The sequence below is a fragment of the Penicillium arizonense genome (genome assembly GCF_001773325.1).
Source record: "Penicillium arizonense strain CBS 141311 chromosome Unknown PENARI_contig001, whole genome shotgun sequence".
In the NCBI taxonomy this organism is placed as follows: Eukaryota; Fungi; Ascomycota; class Eurotiomycetes; order Eurotiales; family Aspergillaceae; genus Penicillium; species Penicillium arizonense.
The window spans coordinates 744,824-768,711 of NW_019173278.1; the positions used below are offsets into that span (position 1 = coordinate 744,824).

The 23,888-nt window shown below is 49.6% G+C and overlaps 8 protein-coding genes across 8 annotated transcripts; 5 read left to right on the forward strand and 3 right to left on the reverse strand.

Annotated features, from left to right (window-relative positions):
• Positions 1–1,176: 1,176 nt before the first annotated feature.
• Positions 1,177–2,056, reverse strand: PENARI_c001G04743 (putative cysteine dioxygenase Cdo1; the record flags this gene model as incomplete). Its single annotated transcript, XM_022626484.1, has 4 exons — positions 1,177–1,307; positions 1,373–1,568; positions 1,646–1,717; positions 1,793–2,056. The coding sequence occupies 4 exons, from the start codon at positions 2,054–2,056 to the stop codon at positions 1,177–1,179; spliced, it is 663 nt and encodes a 220-aa protein (XP_022493365.1).
• A 476-nt stretch (positions 2,057–2,532) lies between these two features.
• On the forward strand, positions 2,533–4,106 carry PENARI_c001G00397 (GTP-binding protein RBG1; the record flags this gene model as incomplete). Its single annotated transcript, XM_022626145.1, has 9 exons — positions 2,533–2,553; positions 2,622–2,685; positions 2,749–2,826; positions 2,883–2,919; positions 2,981–3,051; positions 3,103–3,440; positions 3,496–3,852; positions 3,908–4,028; positions 4,087–4,106. The coding sequence occupies 9 exons, from the start codon at positions 2,533–2,535 to the stop codon at positions 4,104–4,106; spliced, it is 1,107 nt and encodes a 368-aa protein (XP_022493587.1).
• A 4,791-nt stretch (positions 4,107–8,897) lies between these two features.
• Positions 8,898–10,626, forward strand: PENARI_c001G06392 (uncharacterized protein; the record flags this gene model as incomplete). The annotated part of the gene is made up of 3 exons (XM_022626641.1): positions 8,898–9,330; positions 9,391–9,412; positions 9,471–10,626. The coding sequence occupies 3 exons, from the start codon at positions 8,898–8,900 to the stop codon at positions 10,624–10,626; spliced, it is 1,611 nt and encodes a 536-aa protein (XP_022493033.1).
• Positions 10,627–11,669: 1,043 nt separating this feature from the next.
• On the reverse strand, positions 11,670–14,927 carry PENARI_c001G10121 (PXA domain-containing protein; the record flags this gene model as incomplete). Its single annotated transcript, XM_022626925.1, has 4 exons — positions 11,670–12,648; positions 13,359–13,427; positions 13,515–14,328; positions 14,417–14,927. 4 exons carry the CDS (start codon positions 14,925–14,927, stop codon positions 11,670–11,672), a joined length of 2,373 nt encoding a protein of 790 aa, XP_022493654.1.
• Positions 14,928–15,211: 284 nt separating this feature from the next.
• On the forward strand, positions 15,212–16,511 carry PENARI_c001G00921 (uridine-cytidine N-ribohydrolase; the record flags this gene model as incomplete). Its single annotated transcript, XM_022626197.1, has 4 exons — positions 15,212–15,241; positions 15,310–15,514; positions 15,567–15,883; positions 15,954–16,511. 4 exons carry the CDS (start codon positions 15,212–15,214, stop codon positions 16,509–16,511), a joined length of 1,110 nt encoding a protein of 369 aa, XP_022493060.1.
• Positions 16,512–16,748: 237 nt separating this feature from the next.
• PENARI_c001G03998 (mandelate racemase/muconate lactonizing enzyme family protein) lies at positions 16,749–17,959 on the reverse strand (the record flags this gene model as incomplete). Its single annotated transcript, XM_022626442.1, has 2 exons — positions 16,749–17,724; positions 17,784–17,959. 2 exons carry the CDS (start codon positions 17,957–17,959, stop codon positions 16,749–16,751), a joined length of 1,152 nt encoding a protein of 383 aa, XP_022493380.1.
• Positions 17,960–18,501: 542 nt separating this feature from the next.
• Positions 18,502–20,345, forward strand: PENARI_c001G10096 (GID4/VID24 family protein; the record flags this gene model as incomplete). Its single annotated transcript, XM_022626922.1, has 3 exons — positions 18,502–18,519; positions 18,578–20,087; positions 20,155–20,345. 3 exons carry the CDS (start codon positions 18,502–18,504, stop codon positions 20,343–20,345), a joined length of 1,719 nt encoding a protein of 572 aa, XP_022493831.1.
• A 1,443-nt stretch (positions 20,346–21,788) lies between these two features.
• PENARI_c001G09427 (uncharacterized protein) lies at positions 21,789–23,743 on the forward strand (the record flags this gene model as incomplete). Its single annotated transcript, XM_022626868.1, has 7 exons — positions 21,789–21,794; positions 21,889–21,995; positions 22,045–22,075; positions 22,127–22,264; positions 22,313–22,363; positions 22,420–22,672; positions 22,731–23,743. The coding sequence occupies 7 exons, from the start codon at positions 21,789–21,791 to the stop codon at positions 23,741–23,743; spliced, it is 1,599 nt and encodes a 532-aa protein (XP_022493479.1).
• Between the last annotated feature and the right edge of the window lie 145 nt (positions 23,744–23,888).

The window sequence follows — 23,888 nt, forward strand, 5'->3', positions numbered from 1 at the left end:
GAAATGGGGGAAAAAAGAGGTAAAAAAGCAAGGCCAAAGTAGGGTGAAAGCAATGCATGAAACGGTACACTCGCTCCGAGGCCTTCGTGTAGAAACTGTCCAATACTTCATAAACACTGTGTACACATTTATGACCCCTGTTGTATAAAACCTGTCACTTGCCTCTCCAAATTCTCTATTTTGTCTTCTCCTGCCCACAGTCACTATTTATGCTCGTGGCCTTTCTACCCGCTAACACTCCTGCCCTAACCCTGCCCGACGACTACCTTTTTAGTCGGAAGAGTCCCCTTCCTAGGTATACTCCTAGTGAAATGTACTACTTTTTTTAAGCTTTCTCAGCTACGGTAGTCCACGGACGTCATAGTGCCTTAACAAACCTCAGGGTCTAGTGAGAGATGTTGTCTCCGATGACAAGCACCTGCTCCGGATTTGCCCCTGGTAACCATTTATTTGCGTCGCCAGTACTGTTGCTTGTATTTTAGCTACTATACCTCTAAGTCAGTCTCATCAATTCTATTGCTTGTATTATAAGTTAGTGGGTTACTGTACGCTTATCGGGTATACAGATACAGTGCATTAGCGCGTTTCCACAGACACAATGAAGTGCGAGAATTAATGCACTTGCAGCTACATCTAACACATGAAATGCAGCAGATACGTGTAGTCAAAGTAAGGTGGTTGCTGAAAATAGCAAGATCCCCGCATGGTGCGCATATGAATCAGACTTTAGGCACCGCGTGCAATCCTGCGGATTTTACAATAAAAGTGATGTTTTGCAAGCTGCAAATTACTAGTGTAGTCGTGGCTTATGGTCCCCCGACACCACCGTGGTGGGTAATAGGACCAGCTCTAAGGTACATGAAATCAACGTGGCAGTATGCGTTTCAGATTAGCCCTCCGGTATTACATTGACTCCTAAGATCGAGAGCTCCCTTTGGACCAACCAGTGAATAGGACTGCCAATCGAGCAAATAGGTACCAGCCAAATCTAGGATAGGCACAAGGGGGTCATGCATTTTAGGTCCCTAACTGTTAGATTGATTCGTCTTCGAGAGAATAGCATAAACTTGCATTTTTCCATAAGAATACAACAAACATTCCCATTTTGTCAAGTCTATCAACGCTAAAGATAGAGAAAAGGGTATAAAAAAAAAGACTCTAGGTGCATAGACAAGGTTACTCTTGTCCATTATCAAAGCGTTGACCACGATAGGAGTAAAAATTGGTCTGCTTGACATGAAATGCCTTGCCCGTTTTCGCATCGAAAATGGAGAATCCATGAATCGCAGCGTTGGGTGGAGTGTAAACTGTATGCAGTGTCAATTTCTAGAGATCCGGGAGATGGATACATAAAAGGACGTGGCGAACATACGATGTAATGAGATGGCAAAATCTTCCGGGTCAGGGTTGGATATCCGGTGTAGACCAAGCTTGTCGGACATGTAGGTCACTTGGTTTTCGCCGTAGGTGGTTTGCTTGGTAAGTTGCGGTGGAGAGGGTTGACCATCCTCTATCTTTGCTTGGTCGGGCCATGAGTAGAGGTTCTCTTGAAGTTTCCCTTTCAAGATCTATATTTATTTCGAGGTCAGCCCGAGAACTGAATGCTCATGACGATGTCGATATTTACGACCAAAGAGTCACGAACCTTCATAACACAGTGTGCGTTGGCGTGATCATGGATTAAACTGCCTTTTCCAGGACTCCACACTAGTATCAACTAGTAGAAATAATTAGCTTATATGTTTCCACAAGCGACATGAACGTCATTTGGAATGGCATTGGCTTGACCCACCAAGTTGCTCTTGCCGTTCCCCTCGTCAATTAAATTCCTTGTGTAGGTCCTGCTTGCATCCCCCAGTGCATAAGAGCCCCATTCTTCCTCATTTGAAACATATTTCTCCATCAAAAGTTGTATTTCCATCGGGTCAACATCACTAGAATCAAGCCCCGAACTCGGACCTAAAGCCGCACTAAGGTTCTCCACGAGCCTCTCGAAGGCGCCTGGACCTGTTTGGTTGTCGTGGGGTAATCCAGATTCGGTTTTAAGGAAAGGCATGATGACGAGGTAGGTTCTGAGAGCTGCCCACGGGCTTCTGTGTGCTGTAGGGTGTTGACGGAGGATAAGGAGCGCTATCGGAGGTCGGAAGGTGGAGGAATGGAGTTGGAAGTATTGCGTGCTTATAGTAGCCACCAATGGTAGGAATAAAACTCCGCCAAGTCTAAATGACTATGTCCATTGATCTGAAGTGGAAACAACGAAGTAATAAAGTAGCAAAGTCGCAAGTCGCAAAGTAGTCGCGCGATAAGCGATAAGGAAGGATCTTGGCGCTCAGGCATCGAATGACATAATTGCCCTCGTTGCCTGAGGCGCACACCCCGCCCTGACTAAAAACTGCGGTGCCACAATTCAAAGATTGTCCGCAAGTGCCTTTCACTACAGCAGTGCTCTCCCAGACACATTCGAGTCCCTGAGTTTCGGGGATTCCCACCTACATTTATTCTGATTTTTAATTGCTGGTTCAAATCGCCAAGATGTCGACCACTATTGAAAAGGTGAGTTAATCGCTCAGAATTTTGACCATGACGTCGCATGTCACTAACCATGCCATTTCTCCCAATAGATCAAAGAGATCGAGTCCGAGATGGCTCGGACTCAAAAGAACAAGAACACCTCGTTCCATTTGGGTACGCGCGCACACCCAGACACCCTTTCGACGTCATCGACATGATTTTTGACAACCTGTACAGGACAGTTGAAGGCGAAGCTTGCTAAGCTCAAGCGTGAACTCTTGACGCCAAGCAGCGGAGGTGGTGGCGGCGGTGGTGGTAAGTACTTGTCTAAAGGTCTAAAGGAACTTTTCGGTCGCTAACTGTGTCTTTAGCCGGTTTCGATGTTGCGCGTACTGGTGTTGCGAGTGTGTAAGTACCCTAATAGAGGACGGCAGGGAGATTTTGATCGCAACGTACTCACAGTTCACAGTGGGTTCATTGGTTTCCCATCCGTCGGCAAGAGTACTCTGATGAATAAATTGACTGGACAGCATTCGGAAGGTTAGTTCGCGCAATACCCTTCGCGCGACAAATTCTAATATCTCTCTTCAGCCGCGGCTTACGAGTTCACAACCCTCACAACTGTCCCCGGTCAAGTGATGTACAACGGTGCCAAGATTCAGATTCTCGATCTTCCCGGTATTATTCAAGGTGCCAAAGACGGAAAAGGTCGTGGTCGACAGGTTATTGCAGTGGCTAAGACTTGCAACCTTATCTTCATTGTCCTTGACGTGAACAAGCCATTGGTTGACAAGCGTGTCATCGAGAACGAATTGGAAGGATTTGGTATTCGGTGCAACAAGACGCCCCCCAACATTCTGTTCAAGAAGAAGGACAAGGGTGGTATTGCCATCACCAGTACTCAGCCTTTGACCCATATTGACAACGACGTGAGATATTCATGCAAGTCGGGGATATCGGAGCAACGCTAACAACGATGTCTAGGAAATCAAAGCTGTGATGAACGAGTATAAGATTTCGTCTGCCGATATCTCTATTCGATGCGACGCCACTATCGATGACCTGATTGATGTCCTTGAAGCCAAGAGTCGCAGCTACATTCCCGTCATTTACGCGCTGAACAAGATTGATGCCATCTCTATCGAAGAGTTGGATCTGCTTTACCGGATTCCCAACGCCTGTCCTATCAGTTCGGAGCACGGATGGAACGTTGATGAGCTGATGGAGATGATGTGGGAGAAGCTCCAGCTGCGCCGAATCTATACCAAGCCCAAGGGCAGAGCACCCGATTACTCGGCACCTGTTGTGCTGCGTTCCTATGCATGCACAGTCGAAGACTTCGTAAGGGCTACCTCTTATCTCTCATAAAGGAAGAACATAAGCTAACCGCAATTAGTGTAACTCCATTCACCGCACTATTAAGGACGACTTCAAGCACGCTATCGTGTATGGTCGCTCCGTGAAGCACCAACCGCAGCGTGTCGGCCTTTCGCACGAGCTGGCCGATGAAGATATCGGTAAGTGACCGCTGTATCTCCAATGTAACTATGGATTTGAAAGCTGACTGGGCTACAGTGTCGATCGTCAAGCGGTAAAGGATCTGGCCACAAATCCTAGACCCCTATAGCCCGCGTGCGGAGCGGCGAGCTGATCCAAGCGGCGCTGGTGGCAGGTGGTCTGTGCCAGCATGTCTTTGCGCCTTCGGTATGACAGGCACACGGCTTCTGGGATAGCTCCCCGTAAGACGCCACCGGACTCGAGCGTGTTTGGATAGACTCGTTCCAGCACGGGCGACCAAGATGAATCGGGGGGAGCCTGAGTCAAAGCTACGTTTTGACGAGATTGATGGGTTGTGAGCAAGTAGCCTGCATGGCATCTGCTTACATCTTGGTGCCTTTCAAGGTATAGCGTGGCTTGTGGGTTGGTGAACTCTGAGTTAGGCGTATGCCAGGGGTTACACAACCCCAGGGGCAGACACGAGGTGAAAAAAAGCCCTGGGTATTTTCTGATGCCCTTGGCATGCGAGAGTCATTTCTTTGTTTAGTAGTTGACCGAAGCGACCTGTCCATATTGTTATGATTACCCCCTTCTTTTTCATTCAAGGTCCTTTGTTCTTTATCTATGATCCCACCAAAAGTTCTAGATTCAGGTCTTCACGGCAAGCGAGTCTATTCTTTCATACTTGCCGGGTGGCTTTTTAGAAAATCAACAGAAATCGATGAAAGAAACAGCAGCCCAGTCATATATTGCTTTTGTTGCCCAATCTCGATGGTTAATATCAAACCCCAGCCGATGGGGAGAGCAACCACATATTGCCCCTCCCTCTCCATGCACTAAATATTCGCCTGCAAGAATTTACCACGTTGAACGAATAGATTCCCCGGATTATCTCAAAATTCGCTATAGCATCGGACGATACAACCTCTTATCGGTCTTGTAGGGGTTACAAATCCCTACCAAGGACGCCTGCATGGACAATCATATCCAAGGTAATCCGATTGGCGAATTCCCCTACATAATTCCATCCCGTCCTGTGCGGCATCCTTGCTAGTCATATGAATTCTTTGTATGAAATGAGGATTTACGGTGTTTGCTTTTTCCCCAATCCTGACCTGCGCCCAGGCTTACGAGTCAGGCATTGTCCAAAAGCCACAAGGTCTAGCCCAGGTCCCTCGTTTACCTCCGTCGATCTCCGTACTTTGTTTCCGTGTATTTTACTTGTTAATTTCCAGGGCTGTCTCATGTGTCAGCTTGAAAGCTCCGAGATGAGAAGTGACAGCTTCGAACCGGGGGGAGGAGCCGGAAAGGCAATTATGGTGTGCATGGGTCGACTCGCACAGACCTATAAGTTCGGCAACGGTGATCATGACGGGCCTCTTTTCGGCTGCGTGCGTAGACTTTCGAACTTAAGGAGCGGGCTTAGAGCTCTATCCGATAGGCCGCGCAAAAATGGATAAAATACCCAAGAGTAATGATAGGGGCTTGTTATATACACAATTGATCTGTCAACTACTGTAGTCTATGCTAGCTTCTGGTCTTTCCGTGGACCAATTTGCTCGCTACCAAAAATTGAGAGGCAAACAAGGTACTAAGGATCTGCACGTTGAGCAAACTAACCCATTTCAAGAAGGAGTGAAGTGGACAGAAAAAAGGAAAAGCAGGGGAAAAGCAAAAAGTGAGGCGAGCTAGGGCTAATGTACAACAAGCGGTGAATGGTCCGGTTGTCAACGGTTATCTGATCCCTTATCCCATTCCCAGTATGGAATAAATACTGGTACGCTAAGTGTAGTTTGCATCTTATGAATCGGAATTCTGTTAGTCAAGGTGGAGAAACTCCGATCTAGCGTAAAGGGCTCTTGAGGGGGCTGTTCACGATCTGGTCCGTTCTCAGATGCAAGATCGGCAGGATTCTCAAAGCTACTGCAAGGCTACGTATCTATCGTATGCTGTATACATCTGTATACATGCACATTTATCAGGTGACTGTTCTGGCACCGTCCTGTTTCCTCTCTCGTGGAGAATCCAGCGGTTATCCCCGTCGCATTGCATTGCATTAGCCTATGCTCTTCCCCGGAGTCATGGCCCGGAGAGGCACGATTTTCCATGTGTGAAGTAGGTACCATCATGCCATGGCTGATGTTACATTCCTGAAAAGCTTTAAATACTGGCGCGATCCTTCGTTCATTCATCACTCCACAGTCCCACAGTGTATCTCCGAGTAATCAAGAAGAATAATGCATGCACAATTGACACCCTACGCGGAGATAGCCCGGGCGGGATTGTAACGGGCTGTCGATCGGTACCTGACTCAATACCCTTGTTCACACCTCTTTGTTTCCTCTGTGCCTGAGATTCAACGGGAATTTCGCCCCGGAGCTTGATCATTGCCAAGAAATGACGGACCAGACAGCGAGAAGCAAATATGCGTACCTCCCATCCAGAGGCTGGCGATTTCAATTCTGACCGGTCTAGACTGCCTAGATAATTACTGTACTCTTTAACGATATGGCTTTGCAAGAAATTGCATTCTTTCAATGGCGTCAGCCCACTTGCTGATCGAATACGATTTCGCTCCGGGCTACATTCGGTAATCACTAACCTGATTTTCACTAGTTTTTATTTTATTTTATTTCATTTCCTTCATAGTTGCATAGCACGTTTCTTTTTTAGGCTGCCTTGGCGCATAACAAAATGGCAATGTAAGCATGATTGGCGCTGCGACCGGATCAGAGCCCCTTACGGGGTCAGACATAAGTAGTGCGGGAATCGAGGATGGGGTTAATTTGTCAGATTCTTGTCAGCTCAGCCCTTTTTGTACGTTGCATTTGACTTTTCTTTGTAGTTCAGACATTCCATCCCGGTTATATGATTCGAAAAAATGCCTCATTCAAAAGGCCATGAAACGGAAGCAGGCCAATTTCACATCGGCCTCCTCGTGGTTTTGTTGAACAAGCGGGGAGGCTCTCGGGCCTGTATAGTAGGCCGGGTTCAAATGTGAATGCCGATATGAGGAGGTATAGACGTCAGAGGCCATATTCTACAAAGCCCGCAAAAGCCTCCTTATACTTCCAAAGTTCCGTGCAGAGCGTAAAGGTTCCCGGGCCGGAGGGTACCGCAGTGGACCAAGTGGAGAAATGAACGCTGAAAAGTTAGCGCCAAAACATCGCATCATTGGGAGGTTCCCCTCTTCTCAGGGCTCCATCCACTTCCTCTTATGCCTCTTTTCGGCTCTGATAGGTCAGTCTCTCACGATGTTGTTCGGCCCTTGTATCGGCCTCTGGTATCAACCGTAGGGAATCCTACGAGGCGGATTCGTCCATTTTCAATCATCCATGTTGCTCCTCATTTGTTATTTGCTCCCTTTTTTTGCCGTGTCGATTCGTTTGCTATGAACCCCCCAAGCAGATCGGCTCCTCCAGGCTCCATAATACTCCCCCCTCCAGGAATAATCCTATTTGATGGTCAATCTGTCCGATCTAGGGATTTGCTCTATCCTCCTATCCTATTTACAGACAAGATCGAGACCTCTCGCACCTACCCTCAACTTTCTACGGGCACCGTGCCCCGCTGAAACATATCACATGAGGTACAAGATCTGGAAATGTTTGGTTTTGCCTTCTCTTTGGTTGAGTTGGGAAAGGCAAACTGTTGAATGTCAACCAAAGGCCCCGAATAGAAATGGTCTCTCTGCACTGCCGCTATCGTCTTGCTCCCGGTCCACTTTGATCGCCCTCTACACGGATGCGATGCGGGATTTAGGTTCAGCGTTTTATCGATCCGCTCTCCAGTCCTAAGCAAATCAGCTACGACCTGGGCGCTTTTTCAGCGAACTCCATTCCAATCCCCGCGGATGATCTACTCTGATTTGACTCAATCTTCGGGGAGACCCCAAGCCTCGTTCAAGCAAGGCGAAAACGACAAGCCACTGAAGGATTAGACACCCGTCATAGATTAGCAGGTGAGGGATAAACGGTGGACGGTCACGCCGAAGTTGCCCCCAAAGACGGAATTGACTCCATATTGGGTATCGATGGTAACATTCACATTAACTGTAAATTGAATATAAGATGTACAGTGTAGACTAGAGTCCAACTCCAACCCCTGTTCAGGGTAGCTAGGAAAAAAGAAGTGAAAATGACAGAAATGACAGAAATGACAAGAAAAAGAAAAAGGAAATGACATTTCCATACCCTTACGCTGTAATACGACTTGGGCCTGACGAGATGCAACCCCTGCCGCAATATATCGCACCTCCAACCAACCAGAGGCCGTTGCCCCCTCCATGGCAGGGATGATTTCGAAATTACAAAATCATATTTAATTATATTTCTTTTTTGGATCATGTCGGATGGGTTTTTTCACCCAACGACCCAATCAAAACTCAGTTCGGCTGGATTCCTCTTGGGGGAAGGTTATCATGGGTTTCTCCGGACTCTAGGCTTCTCGTGCCAGTTGCAATCGAGATTCAAGTTCTGTCAATCCACGCGATACTGATCGCCCTGGCCTTGGTGGCTCGGATTTTCCTTTTAACTCCATTGCCTTACCCGCATGCGCACTTTTACCTCTTCTCTCCTGCATATTGTATACATTTCTCCCCCAGCTTGATAGCTCACAGTTATTTTATCCTTCTCGGGGCATTACCTGACACTTCCTCTCTTGCTCAGGGCATCTCGGTAATTTGATACGGGTTGACAGAAGCAGTGGAACATGCATCGGCTCTTATTGTCTTACCCTTAGATTGTCTCATTGTTCCCCGGGATTTCTTTTGTCTCTCTTCCTGACGACCATTTCCTCCCCAGTCTCGAGCCTGTCAGCGGCAAAAAGACTTCATCGGTATACAAATCAACTTGTCCTGATATTCGCCGTCCATGGAGGATCAATCCACCATGGAAACGGAGACTCATCATGCTCCAGATGGTGAATTTCCACATTCACCATGGGTGGAAATAGGCGCGTTTACCTCGCCTCAACATTCTCCCCCGATGCCGGAATATAGTGGTTTTGATTACGGCCCAGCGCCGCTCATGGCTGTGGATGGCTCTTACAACATGTCAATACCACCACCCTACGCTTCGATGCCACTCCCTATGCCCTCGCATTCCTGGCCCAGCATGCTCACACACCACTCGCCTTTTCAAGAAGGTGGTTTGCCGCATGTGTCCGCTCCGACTTCGGTATCGCCTTCCGCTCCCATGCCTCCAGTGCGAAAGACCTCAACTGGAGGTTCCACGCCGCGCAGGACACTTACCGATGAGGATCGCCGCCAAATGTGCTTATATCACGAGGAAAACAAGACTGCCAAGCAGACTGATATTGGAGGTAAGATTGTGCATATTTGCTCCTGCAGAGTCACGGGATTAGGGCTGACTTCATGACCAGCATTGTTCGGAGTGGAAAGAAGGTACTTCTGCACCCCTGGGTAATTTCTTTGCTGTAATTTAACGTGGTTGTCTATCTAGTACGGTTTCAAAGGTACTCCGCCAAAAGGAGAAATATCTCAACCCTGACGATGGGAGTCGATCTCCCATCAAACGGGCCAAGGGCAGAGTCCCTGATATCGAGAAAGCCCTATCCAACTGGGCAAGAAACTACCAACGCCAAGGTTACCCATTGAGCGATGAGATGATTAAAGAGAAAGCTCTCTTCTTTGCCAGCACCTGTGGCTGCCCAGAGGGCAAGGACAAGGTGCTGACTGCAGCCTGGCTTGACAAGTTCAAGCACAGGAACAACCTGCTCGGTGCAAAGGTGCGCAGAGGGTCTGCCGATGTACGCAGCGGATCAAACAGCCCAACCCGTATCAACACAGACTTCTCCACAAGCTCTGGCCTTCAAAGCCCAACAGGGCCTTCACCCTCCTCCCCGATCGATGGCTTTGGATCCCCACTGTCTCCAACCCAGAGCCAAGAAGGAATCAAACGGGACATTGCTGATGCACTGCCCGACCTGACAGGGGGTTACCAACACAACTACTCCAAGAGTACGACGTCGCTCGATACAACCTCCTCGGCGGGGATGATTAGTCCAGCATCAACCCTGGTCTCCGATAGCCCCTTCACACCAACAAGCCAGTCGCGCCTTCCAACCAACAGCCACAACAATAACCGCCCGCGCAGCCAGACCTTACCCCTCGTGCCTATCGACCCAACCCTCCTCATAGCAGATGGAACAATGGACCACCAACACACAAAGCGTGAGCTCCAACAATCTCTCTCCGTCCAAACCCTACAGTCCCCCCTTGAAATGGGCGACGATGACTCCAAGCCCATAAGCCTGGATCAAACAAATGGCATCAAACGAAACCGCAGCAACCCAGAGATTAAGGCAATCTCCATGCCACCCCCGTCCAAGTCAACTACCATCTCCCCTACCAGTTCCCCTGGCTCCCCAACCCAAGACGAGGCCCGCCGGGCCTTGGAACTAGTGATGAGCTACTTCGAACATCAGCCTGCTGGTCTTGCCGCGCAGGAGTATCTCACCATTGGTAAACTGATGGAGCGATTGGAGCTCGCAAAGAGCCAATCTGGTGCCCTGTTCAATGGCTTGCCGCGCATTGATGAGCACGAGGATATTACTCCGCGCGTGACCAAGAAGAGGAGCATTCATAACATGGGTTGACATCCTCCATCGTTGCATTTTTTTAGCCCTTGTTGTGAACGTTACACCCTACCCCATTTTTTGTTGCATCTTAGGTTTTCCAGTCGTTTTGACTCTACCTAGACTCTCCCATCACGAATTTCCCTCCCCAAACACACCTGCGATTTTTTCATGATTCCCATCCCTGTTCAATTCGGTTACGTCTTTTCTTTTCTACTCTCACTATCAAGAGAGGTTACTTGTTAGTTTGCCTCGCTTTTTGATTTTTCCTCCCTTATATGCATGCCGTTGTACGAAATTATCTCTGTCCTTGTGTCTCTTGGGCCAGTGACAACCAGGACAAGAAATCCTGGCACAAACACCCCCGAAAAACATACAGATATCCAGAGGGCGACCTCTACTCTTTCTTTTGTTGGAATGGGACGGATTTGGCGCATCACTCTCATGCCCGGGCGATGTCTACGCATACATGGAATATGGCATATGGAAATGATGGTATACGGATATGGGCCTTGGACCTGGGAGTCTCTACTTTTCTTCGGGGTTTGCTTTTTCTATTTGATTTTTTGCTTTTCCCGTTTCCTTGATTCGGTCTATTCCCCCATGTTGCGCTTTTCTTATTCTTGCATTCTATTCCCACACTACTTTCCCCCTCCCCTCCCTATCTTGCAACCGTTGTATTGCATCCCTTTCTTACACTCTTTTTCCTTATCTTGTTTCTTCTCTTTTCTTTTTAGTTTCTTTAAACTGGGCCCGCTCGCGCGGAAAGAACATAATGTTGCTCGGTTCGCTTATACATGAACCGGCATGTCAGATTAGTTTCTTTATCACCTCTGTTTTTTCGTTTCTTTTCTTACTTTCCTTTACCTTGGATCTCCTATATTATACCCCCATCTTCCACATCACGTTGTTTATTTTACAATCTTACTGCTGTTTTGAGTTCGAACTTATGCTGGTCATAAGTAAGGCATATCTCATTAAAAGAATTTAAGTATGGTGCTAAAAACAAGTCCGTGAGACAAGAAAAGTCTAACTAAGACTGGCCGGATACCGAGACCGAGATTCTAGAATGCAGATGGTACTGACGCCACCCCACGGTCCTCCAGTAGATCTTCCACGCTGTGCTCAGATACCTCAGGGAGGACATTTGCGAGCACAATCTCAATAATAGAGTAGATTAGATGTTTGTTGCAGTACTCATCCGCAAAGACGTCCAGGATATCATTCTCAATTGTATCCAGGAGGTACTCATCCTCTAGATCAATGCCAGACGGATCGTCATCTGTGCGCAGCCGCTCAGCGGCAAGGTGACCACTCTGCTCAGGCAGGGCTGGAGATGAAGCCGAAAGCGAATGCGATGATGACAGGGTTGATTCCTTCCCCTGAACCGCAGGTCGGGGCTGGTCCCCACCATTCGCCCTGGAAGGTGGTTGGGATGGCGAGGTGGTGGTGGTGGTGGTAAGGGAGGGCGAAGTGTTGGTACTGCAGGTACGATCACCGCTACAGGGTGGAGGGGCCGACGAGGAAACACCAAAGAAGGTTCGTGCGAGGCTGCGCGGAATCAAGGCCAGGAGACTAGCTGCACATCGCCGCTTGATAGCGGCGATCTCCGTCTCAGATGGAGTGTTCCTTTTCTCCGGCTCAGCCGGCACGGGTGTCGATGCTGTTGTTGGGGCATCGGCTGCAATGGAAGAAAGTGACGCTGGGCTGGCTGAGGCTGTCGTTGTTGAGGTTGGACCCCCGCCACTGCCGCCACTATTGCTGTTGCTTTTGGGTTCGATTCTTTTACCTATTGTGTCACTTGCTGCAGGTTCCCTAACTCCTTCCGTAATGGGGGGGCTAGGTGAGGCGGTGGTTGCGTGGGCTTTCTGACTGGGCGCCGAGGCCTGTGGCGGAACCGAAGCCGGGTCTCCAATATTCACGACCGCTATCTGAGATGACGGGCGGGTATTGGCCGGGAACAAGGCGGTCCTTGTCGCAAGAAGAAGGTTGGGCAACAAAGTGGGGGTCAGCACGTATTCCTCAATGGTTTCCCGAAGGAATCTGTGGAGTCAGCATGGTTTCTCAAATGACGTCGGAGCAATTTAGCCAAGCAGAGGCCGTAAAAAAAAGGCAAAAAGAAATGAAGCGAAAATGCTTTCGACTGTGGAGCTCTCGGGACGTTGTGCTCTTTTTTTCACTCATTTTCAGAGCGAGGTACATCAAATGAGCTCCGGCCGTAACCAAGTGGGGAGAGGCGGAGCAAGATCGGCTTAGGCAGAGATGAGGGAGCTTGGGCCAGCGACAGGGATGCTATTCCTAAGCGGAAATGAAGCCCCTCTTCAGCGGCTAACATCCCGTACCTGGGGCTCCATGCACGAACCTCGGTCAAGTTGCGAAATTCCAATTTCGCTCATTGGACAGAACACGGTAATTCACTAGCCTCGGTCAGGGCCTTTTTCTCATGCACCTAAAAGGCGCATAGTGCGTTTTTGGTGATCGGCGTCGGGTTTTTCTTTCATAGCCCCCCTAAGTTGCGATCGTCGTGCTTCCAGATGTGATCTTTCATTTCCCTCAAAACAAACCAAGTTGAAAGTTGGCATATGAAGTGGAAGAGCGGCACGGAAAGGCCCGGCCCCCGGAACAAAGAGAAGATGTGAGCAATCTCCAGGGCTCGGACCAGCTTAGACACAGCCAATCATAGCGCAGAACAGCCATGTCGGCCTGACAATGACCATACAGTAATTCTCGTAACAGCATCGTATCAAAGTTACAGATCAAGTGACCGACGCAGCATGCGAGCAAGACGCTTCTTGTTCCACGGTGGCACAGGTGACACCCTCCTGGATCGTGGAAGCACCCTTGCTCCACAGTCGAGTATCATTTCCAAGGTTGCAGAGGGCAGAGGGGAGATAGGAATAGAAACTCACCTATCAAGGACTCCGTCGGTACCACCAACCCTGCCAGGGCCTGCCAGAATCAGATGCTGGGACAGAGCGAACAGCCCACTCAGCCATGGCATCCTCCAGGGGACTCCCAAAGTCTCTGAGACCATGGAATACATCCGGTAGCCGAGAACCGGGCGCTTCCCCGTGACACTGTCTGAGCCCATCCCATTTATTTTCTGATTGATGGCTGTCGAAGAGGCAACTGAAACATTGAAACCGTGCGAGGATGGGCCTGGACTCGATGCGACACGGAACAGGCCTATGGCAATGAAACGCAAAGCGACGTAACCAAGATAAATGCCCTGCAGAACATTCCATATCCAGGCTGTGGCTGAGAATGACGCCGATGGCTGATTCGCGGATTCGTCTTCATTTGATAGTAAGCCAAACTTCTCTAACCGGTTGATTTGAGAGTCCGGGGCCGACTTTGCGTCGTCTGGGGTTTGACGTTGTCCCACTCTCGTGGCGAGTTTTGTTACAGTTTCCCAAATGAACCACCCTTCGCATGCTCTGCCACTGATTTGGTTTCCCAGGATCAGGTCTGCGATGACATCGACGACCAGCGCTCGGAGACTGCTGTTTTCGAGATCCTCGGTTGGGAGGAGAACGGCCAGGGCACCGTTGGCCAGGAGCCGCCGATACACTGTTTCGTTGTCACTCTGCTCCGTAATCGTGTCTGGATCTGTTTGATCAGGCACCGGAGAAAGACCAGGGTGTGGATTTAGCTCATGATAAAGCGCACGGTACGACGTCGGTAGTCCTGAGAGATGCGACCGTTGCTTGGCCAGTCTGTATGCTGGAAGGTAGAGTTAGCACAGGCTTCCCCTGTTCACGGAACAACCATGGTAGTCGAGGAGAAGAGCTTTGAATTATTCAAGTCTTACAGAGTACATGTGCTTCCACCAGTCCGGGGATCTCATCCAGGGCTAATTGTGCGACATCGATTTGGCGTAGTCTCTGCTCCAGAGCACGTGTACAATGAGCGATGACTTGTAGCACTTCATTCACAAGAGCCTGGTCGGGGGTGATTTTCGCGTACCACGAATAGACAAATTCTTTGATTATTATAGCGAGAAGGGCGTACAGCTGACGGTCAACGTCGTTGGAACTCGTGAGGGGAGGTAACAGCTCTTCCGGAGGCTGTGGAGAGGATGCCCCATAGCTGCTTGTCTGGGGGCACAGGACGCGTCGGATCAGGGCAGTTGTCGCCCTGTCACTGATCGCATCCGATAGTTCATCCTTGCTGGTCTTTTGTGTTCGGAGTCGAGAGGACGGACGCGAAGGAGGCTGCACTGCCGTCGCGGAGGGCAGCGCGGTGGATCTGGAGCTGGAGGTTGTCGGCCCAGCCTTGAGGTGGGATATCGGCTGAAGCCCGGATCGGAGAGGGTCGTTCATCTCATTTCATGCGGACATCTCCAGGATGGCCCGTTCAGCAAGAAACAAAGAGCTCTGTTGCCCTGTTGGAGACACCAAGTGACATCAAAGTTGATGGCTCAATCAGGGAAGTAGGGCTTAGGGCTAGATTCGTTGATAAGCCTTATCTCATGCGGGGATCTTGTTTACTTGCGATGTCAGGACTTTCTTCATTGCCAGCTGTCTACTTCGTTGAATATGTTAAATCCTATGAACACAGATAGTCCTATTCCCTTGTGGTTGGATTGTGATCCCGGTCGGTCAATATGACCCTTCTCAGCCGCTGCATACTGACCGTTTCTATCAGGCCATGATGTACGCCTCAAAGATAGACGCCGAGATCGACGCTAATAGGATGACCTAGGATGCCTTCGCGATCCTACTAGCTGCTCATCATCCGTCCCTTCATCTGCTCGGCATTAGCACGATTCACGGAAATGCATCTTTAGAGAAGACAACCGCCAATGCAGGAAGCATTCTGGAAGCCATCGGCAGGCCCGAGATTCCCGTCTATCCCGGTAGTCCGAAGCCATACTCCCGGCCTGCTCTACATGCGCCGGATATTCATGGTAGGCTCAATGGAATGGATGTATATTTCAGACTGACCAGGGTCTTCGACAGGCGAATCTGGCCTTGATGGAACCGACCTTCTCCCCAAGGCGTCTAGACCACCCGTCACCGATAAGAACACTATTGTGGCGATGAGAGATGCACTTCTTGCGCAGCCTAAAGGTACTCCGTGGGTTGTTGCAACTGGAACCATGACAAACGTCGCTCTGTTGTTTGCAACATTCCCCGAGGTGGTAGATCACATCCAGGGATTAAGTCTCATGGGTGGTGCCATCGGCGAGGGATTCACTGATGCCCCCATGAGCAGAATTCCGGGAGAGAAGTCTAGAATCGGCAATGTGACGCCATGGGCTGAGTTCAACATCTATGTATGTTTGCCCTCTCTAAGTACCTTCCATACCCCTCCGCTGGCACGTTTAACGTAGATGGCCAATCCAGTGTGATCCTGAGTCTTCGGAATCAATTTTCAGTAACCCGGCTCTTGCGGCGAAAACCACCATTGCTGCCTTGGATCTTACGCATCAGGTCCTAGCATCACAGGCCGTTCAAACTCGCATTTTACATGGCTCGATCCATTCAACCCAAGAGCCTACAGTCCTTCGGCGGATCTTGCACGCACTACTTACATTCTTTGCTGCAACCTACGAGAAGGCTTTCGGTTTGGCCACTGGACCTCCACTGCACGACCCTCTTGCCGTGGCTGTGATATTGTCGACTCTGAACCCATCCTTTGCCAACAAGCATCCTGACCAAGCCATTACCTTTGACGATAAAGGCGGCGAACGATTCGATCTTCGTATCGTCACAGATGGACTGCATGGCAAAGATGTATCCGTTACTGGTCAACTGGGTCGTACGATCGCTACTCCTGTTGAGGGTCCAGGCGTTGCTATCCCTAGGGGCGTTGACCTGGAAGCCTTTTGGAATATGATTCTGCAATGTATCCAGCTGGCCGATGATTGCAATGCAACACGGAAATTGGTGGGTGGTATGTGATATGTTTCTCATCTCTTTAGAGCTTTCATTTCTTTTAGATACTTTCATTTCTTGAAGTGCATATATGGTCAAGATGGAACTCTGTTTTATGGATGGAAGATGGAGAAAATCAGGTTCCCATAGAATGCATTGTCCGTAGCATGCCTGGATGTTCTCACCTATCCTTATGCATTTGTGACGTTAATTCAACATATAACGTCTACACGCATTGCTATGCAAATCACCACAAATATTGAATCACCACTCTCGAATAGACCCATCAGGACCAAAGAACTCCTTTGGCTGCCAAGCAGGAGTGTTCTGAGCCACCCGTCGAACGACTTCTTCATCCACTTCAATCCCCAGCCCAGGAGCTTTCAAAGCCTCAACGTACCCATCCTGCACATTAAACACCTTCGGATCCTTGACGTAGCTAGTGATATCATATTCACCAGCGTCGAGATTATAATGCATTCCGATGCTCATCTCTTGAATGACAAAGTTGGAAATCGAAAGATCCACCTGCATACAAGCAGCCAGTGCAATAGGTCCCAGCGGACAATGAGGCGCAATAGCAACATCGTATGTCTCCGCCATATTGGCGATGCGGCGCAGTTCCGATATACCACCACAGTGACTGATATCAGGCTGTAGAACATCCACGCTACCATCTTCCAGGAACCGCTTAACATCCCAGCGACTATATAACCTCTCACCAAGGGCGATAGGACAAGAAACCTGCTCGGAGAGTCGCTTGATTCCCTCGGGATGTTCCGAAAGAAGCGGTTCCTCGAGGAAAAGTGGACGGTGTGGCTCCAATGCCTTGGCTAGTTGCTTAGCCATTGGCTTGTGGAGACGGCCATGGAAATCGAGCGCCGCATCCATGCCAAGTGCCTTAACAGTCTTCAGACGCTCAACACTGGAGTCCAATACACTTGGAGAGTCAAGCCAGTTGACATCCTCAGTTGCATTCATCTTGACAGCCTTGAATCCCTGCGCTTGGCGGGCCTTCGCGGCTTCGCCAACATCTGCAGGACGGTCTCCGCCAATCCAGGCGTAGACTGAGAGCTTGTTGCGGACTTTGCCGCCTAGAAGTTGGTACACTGGTACGCCTAGACGGCGGCCCTTCAGGTCCCACAGGGCAATGTCGATGCCGGAGATGGCTGACATGAAGACTGGGCCACCGCGGTAGAAACCGAGGCGCCATGCCATTTGCCAGATGTGTTCGATGTTGCTGTTGACAACGGGTTAATACTTTGGTCTTAGTATATTGAGCGTGTGAGGACCACTTACTCGGCTTCGTAGCCCTCGAATCTTTTGCATAGGGCGTTCAAGGTGCCTTCCACGGCTTCGGTGTGACCTTCAAGGGTACTTTCGCCCCAGCCATATTTGTCCTCTTCGTCGGTGATCTTGACGAAGAGCCATCGAGGCAAGACTCGGAAGTATTCGATGCTCTTGATCTTCACCATTGTGTAGATTGTTTGTCGTCGTCCCGGGCCTTAATAGCGCACGTTCAACATCAACTATTCGTGAGAGGGAAAGGAGGTAATTCCCAAGTTATCTGGCAAGGGACAAGGTTATAAAACTCGGAGTTGCTCCGTTTGAAGTGATATCCGGATTGCCGACATGGAGAGCCGGGGAATTGTCGATGGGAGAGATGTATAGACTCGGCATCTCACACGTTCGGAGTTGCAGAACGTGTGTACAGGGGGTCCCACGTTCCTCGGCACTCTTGTCTATAGCTTATTTCATTACTAGATGTATCCTAGTCCCTGGAAAGCTGATCTGCGTAGACGTCGTAAAATGCGAAGATGGAGAGTCAAAAAGGCCGGTTGAAAGGAGGGACGTCATACGTTGAACTTCTCCACAGACCTCAACCACTCCACAGATATTCGAATCTCGATGTTCCTTTTCCCCATCTTTGTATAGTGAACTCTTGGTCTTTGATGCTTTTGCCACTGCATGGCAACCCTGTCGATCATCCCACACTCCTTGACGGCGGATTCCGACCATGCCTCCGAACTCGTCAGTATGTTCCCCTGTATTCACCCTGTCGCCAACATTGCTAATCGCTTCATCTCCTGCAGCCTGATACTCCTCTCAGTCCGATAGACCTCCCGCAGTCATCTCCCGATTCCCCTGGGCAAACCGATAGCGCACACGATGACAACGTGAACTTCCTGCGATCGCGACCAGCCCTGTTCAACCCTTTACTACCCTCTTTAAGTCGACACCGTCGTCGTCGCTACCCACCAAACCCACCGCCCGAAACCTTAGATCGCATGGAGGTAGACGACCTTCCCAGCAACCAGCGCGCATCCGTTGAGATCAACCGTCGCATCCCTATCGTCCGCCGCCACGGAGAAACACCAGCCGAAATGCCAAACTACGAGGGTCGCATGGCAAATCCACGGTCGTTGTATGGCTGGGCGCCAGGGTCTGATGATGAGGATGGTCCCGGTCGCGGCGACGAAGAATCAGACGACGACCAAGTGCAGCCCTTCCTCAACGCCATCTCAACCCGCGGCTCGGCCCCATCGCGACCTTTGCGACACGAGACTTCAGGTCCGCCACCACTGCTAGGATTAGGACCTGAACCCGATGCCTTGCCCGCCCGCCCTCGATCTAGGCAACCGCCAATCTCTGCAATGGCAGCGCTGCTACAGTCCGCGAGACGCCAGCCCCGGCTTTCAAGAACTCGCACTCTCGAAAATTACCTACTCGAACGCTACTCGGATCAAAGTCAGGAATCAGAAGACGCCGATCACACGGTGGCGTCTGCATCTCGCGCTTACCGCTATCGTCCTCCCAACCGCTCTGACTCACATAGCACCCTCACTCATAACGACCTGCGCGCTCGCGCTGCCGCCCATCGCCAGTTACATTCGGACAGCTTGTCGAGCAATGTTTTGAAAGAAACGATCAACTACCTCGATCGCCTCCGGTACTCGACCTCTCTCGAAGAGAGCATGCTCGCGGCCGCTGACAGCCGATTACCCTTTGACATGGACAACAAGTCGTGGACAGATACCGACTTCATTCTCTATACCCCCAATATTGCGCCTCCGCCGGAATGTTCATGGCTTCGGTCCGGTATGGTCTTTTCGGGCTGTCAGCGAGCTGCGAGCGCCGTGTGTTCAGTGTTGCCGCAACGAGTTCCCAGTCCGCACGCCCCTGGTGAACCGGTTATTGTGAATGGCAGTGACAGCGCTCGGATCAGCGTATCTACCACAAGTGGTCGCCGGTATTTGGCCAACAACCGCGATGAGAACTGGCCTGTCAAGGTCACCATCCATGACATCAACCACGATGATATGACATTGTCCGGAACTATGGAGGCATATAACATTCCTGATAAAACGTCGCCTACGCACGATGCACATATTGTGACGTTTTTGGAGGGAGAAATCATCGACTTTAACAAACACACTCTGGAGACCAAGAACTTCAAGGCAGATGCAGATATTGACAGTACTTATTGGCGGGAACTTCAGCCATTCAAGGATCTCACAGATGGCGAGATGGCTCAGAAGCTCGTGAGCCGAAAGTGGATCACAGAGGAATTGTCCACGGGTTGGATTTTAATGCGATGGAAGGGTGAGTTCCATGAGGATGCAATAAATCACTGCCATTGCTATTGAAATCTGGTTACTGACATTCTTAGAACGATGCTTCGTCACCCCCACCGACGCTCGACAAGGTCTGACAATTTCTGGATTCTACTACATATCCCTTCGCCGTGAGGATGGGCATATCGAGGGCTTATACTATGACCCTGGAAGCTCGCCTTACCAACAGCTATCCCTGAAGCCGCAGACGTCCAAAATGATGCGTCCCTCTTATGGATTCCGCTAAAGCAAACTCATCTGCGCACGTCTTCTCTTTACAAATTCCACTCTGCTTTTGGCACAGAATAGTCTTCTGGCCCTGTTTACTTGAACATTTAGTTTTTATGATTTGGCGTTTTTGGTATACGTCAGATGGCATCTGATACGGTCAAATGACTTTTGCATAGCTAGGTGGTGTTGTTTTACCTCGGTCATCTTGGACAGTTCTGCATATTGTCGCGGAACGAAACTGTCACTTTGGAGTGGTTATACCTTGGTTCTGGTTTGTTCTTTGGGTTTCGTGGCCCGTTGCACTGCCATGTTCTGTTTGTATTTATGGATCTAGGAGCTACAACCTTTCTTGGCTGGTTGTGGTTTATAGCATTGGCCCATGAATGGTTCTTTTCCTCACATGCATGACTATACACGCATTTTAGATCAACAACGTTTTGCATTATCAAGGATGAATGGGTGTTTAAAAGGAGTTCGGAGTTGGATTTACTCTTCGGAATGGAGCCCACAGCAGATGTTGTTTACTTCACCTATGAGCTGCTTACTGCCAAATCCACCCCTGTACACAATTCCCAGTAAACAATCCTGCTCGTTGTCAGCCTCGGTTCACTTGCCAATTTGAAGCGAAGTTGACTTGGCAATCATTCGCCTCGACGGTCAATCGCTTTTATGACAAACCGTGAGTAAAGGACAGCATTCACAGCCCCATAGCTACTGTATGCCAGGCATAATTCATTAGAACGCGGGGCTCCGCAAATTCAGTCTCCAAGTGTCCAATATTCACTATACTATATTGACCTGTCGGATCAGAAATAAGGTCCGGGTCTGACCGCGAATGAACTCGGATACAATTGCCCTGAATCTTTCGGTCATGTCGTCCAATCCAGACCCCATTTCGGCATATTCCACCTATCAAACCTCTGCAGAATGAACCTGATAAGGTGCTCAATCTAGGTTATCGTCGTTATGCAGAATATAGTTTACTCCATATTACCACGGGCTGAAGTAAACGATCCCTGTTAACGGTGTGTGACAAACTCTATCTTGATTGAGATATCCATGGATGTATGCGTGTTAATAGCTCCTATCTTGATTCTCAATCATTCCATGGATGTTTACATTCAAATTAACGCAATTGCAGACATCTATGCTATGGTGGACCTAGATGGCCACGCGGGGCAACCTCGGCCATCTTGACGGTGAACGCCGAGCAATAAAAGTAGCTCGATTCCTAGCTTATTGTCCATTTTCCACACGTAATGAGTATAAACAGCCATATCATTGCAATTGACTTCAAAACGCGGGGAAAGTGAGACTAATGTAGTTCATAGCTACTTAGCACTAGGTACAACGCATGTACTTGCCCGATCAAGTCGACAATTCGGATTGTCCGGTTACATGGCCCTGGCGATCTTTCTCTCCTTTTGAATTGTTATCTACATGCAGGAGGACCTTCACCATGTGGGTCGCTGGATCGTCATGCCGGAACTATTTATTCCAATTGACTCCCCGGTCGCTGTTCTCTTCAACTCATCAAGTCAATTGACATGCATTTGCAGCACCTTTCAGCTTTGGCCGCGATAGCAGGCTGTATTGTTCAGCCTGTGGCCGGCGCGCCCCAGAAGTCCCAGGAAGGGACATGCAAAAAGACCAAAGTTGCCATCCTGTGAGTTTTCTCTTATTTACAGTGTCAATTAAACGCTAACACAGTATAGGGGAGGTGGTGTAGCTGGCATTACCGCAGCCGTGAGTCTCGCATCCCTTGAGTGTTCAGATTCCTCAGCTGACCCGCCATAGCAAACATTGAGCAATGCCTCGGTTCACGATTTCGCAATCCTTGAATACCGCGACACAATCGGCGGCCGAGCCTGGCACAAGCCCTTCGGCAAAGATAAAGATGGCAAGCCGTATATCATCGAGATGGGCGCCAACTGGGTATGTCTCACAATCACACACAAAAGGACCCCCACTAACGATGTGCAGGTGCAAGGCCTTGGAAATCCCGGAGGTCCACAGAATCCCATTTGGGTCATGGTGGGTCGTCTCTTTTTTGTCTCAGATTCAGTTCGATCCCGCTGATCTCCGAATAGGCTCAAGAGTACGGGCTGAAGACCCACTACTCGAACTACGATAATGTTTCCACCTATAACCAGCATGGGTATTCTGACTACAGTGATCTTCTCGATGCCTACGAGGAGGCTTATAGCATTGCTAGCCAAAGGGCTGGTGAGATCCTCACTCAGAACCTCCAGGATCAGACGGCCAAGTCGGGTCTTGCTCTGGCTGGCTGGAATCCTAAGCCGCATGATATGGAGGCGCAGGCTGTGGATTGGTGGTCATGGGGTAAGTTCTGTTTCCTTGGCATGCACTCGCTGCGTAATATTGACCTTGAGTCCACTAGACTTTGAGGATGCCTATTCTCCCCTGGAGAGTTCTCTTGTTTTCGGCTGTGCGGGCGATAACTTGACCTCGAACTATTTCAGTGACCATGACAACTTCGTTCTGGACCAGCGTGGATTCAATCACATTGTCAAGAAGCAGGCTTCATCTTTCCTTCGCGAGAATGATCCCCGTCTTCACCTGAACACTGAGGTCACGAACATCACCTACTCAGACAACGGTGTCACTGTATATAACAAGGATGGCAGCTGCGTCGAGGCAGACTACGCCATCTGCACATTCTCCCTGGGAGTCCTGCAGAACGACGCTGTCCAGTTCTCCCCAGAATTACCAGTCTGGAAACAGGAAGCCATCCAGAAGTTCACCATGGGTACCTACACCAAGATCTTCTTCCAATTCAACGAGACCTTCTGGCCCGAAGACACCCAGTACCACCTCTACGCTGACCCAGTCCAGCGTGGCTGGTACCCAATCTGGCAATCCCTCTCCACCCCCGGCTTCCTCCCCGATTCAAACATCATCTTCGTTACTGTCACCAACGAATTCGCCTACCGTGCCGAGCGCCAGTCAGACGAGCAAACCAAAAAAGAGGCAATGGAAGTCCTACGCAAGATGTTCCCGGAGAAGGATATTCCCGAGCCAACCGCGTTCATGTACCCCCGCTGGACTTCAGAGCCCTGGTCATACGGCAGCTACTCCAACTGGCCTCCTTCCACCTCCCTGGAGATGCACCAAAACCTGCGTGCCAACACTGGCCGGCTCTGGTTTGCCGGTGAGGCTACCAGCCCGACCTTCTTTGGCTTCTTGCACGGTGCCTACTTCGAGGGACAGGATGCCGGTAGACAGATTGCTGCTATTATGCATCATCACTGTGTTAACGCTAACTCGACTAAGCTGAGGGAGTGTGGCCCACGTAAGCACTACGAGACTTTGCATGGAACTTCGCCTTATTCGGACTATACCACGCTTAATGGCTGGGCTTTTAGCAGCTTTATTGATACTAACACCGATTAAGTTGAGATGTGGCATTAATTTCGGAGGGATAATTGTACAGACTTTCAACTTTACGTTTGAGACTTAAGATTACTCCATAATAGAAACATGCGAATTTGACAATTTCTATCTTCAACCCAGGCAATGCAACTCAGGCAACAGACTT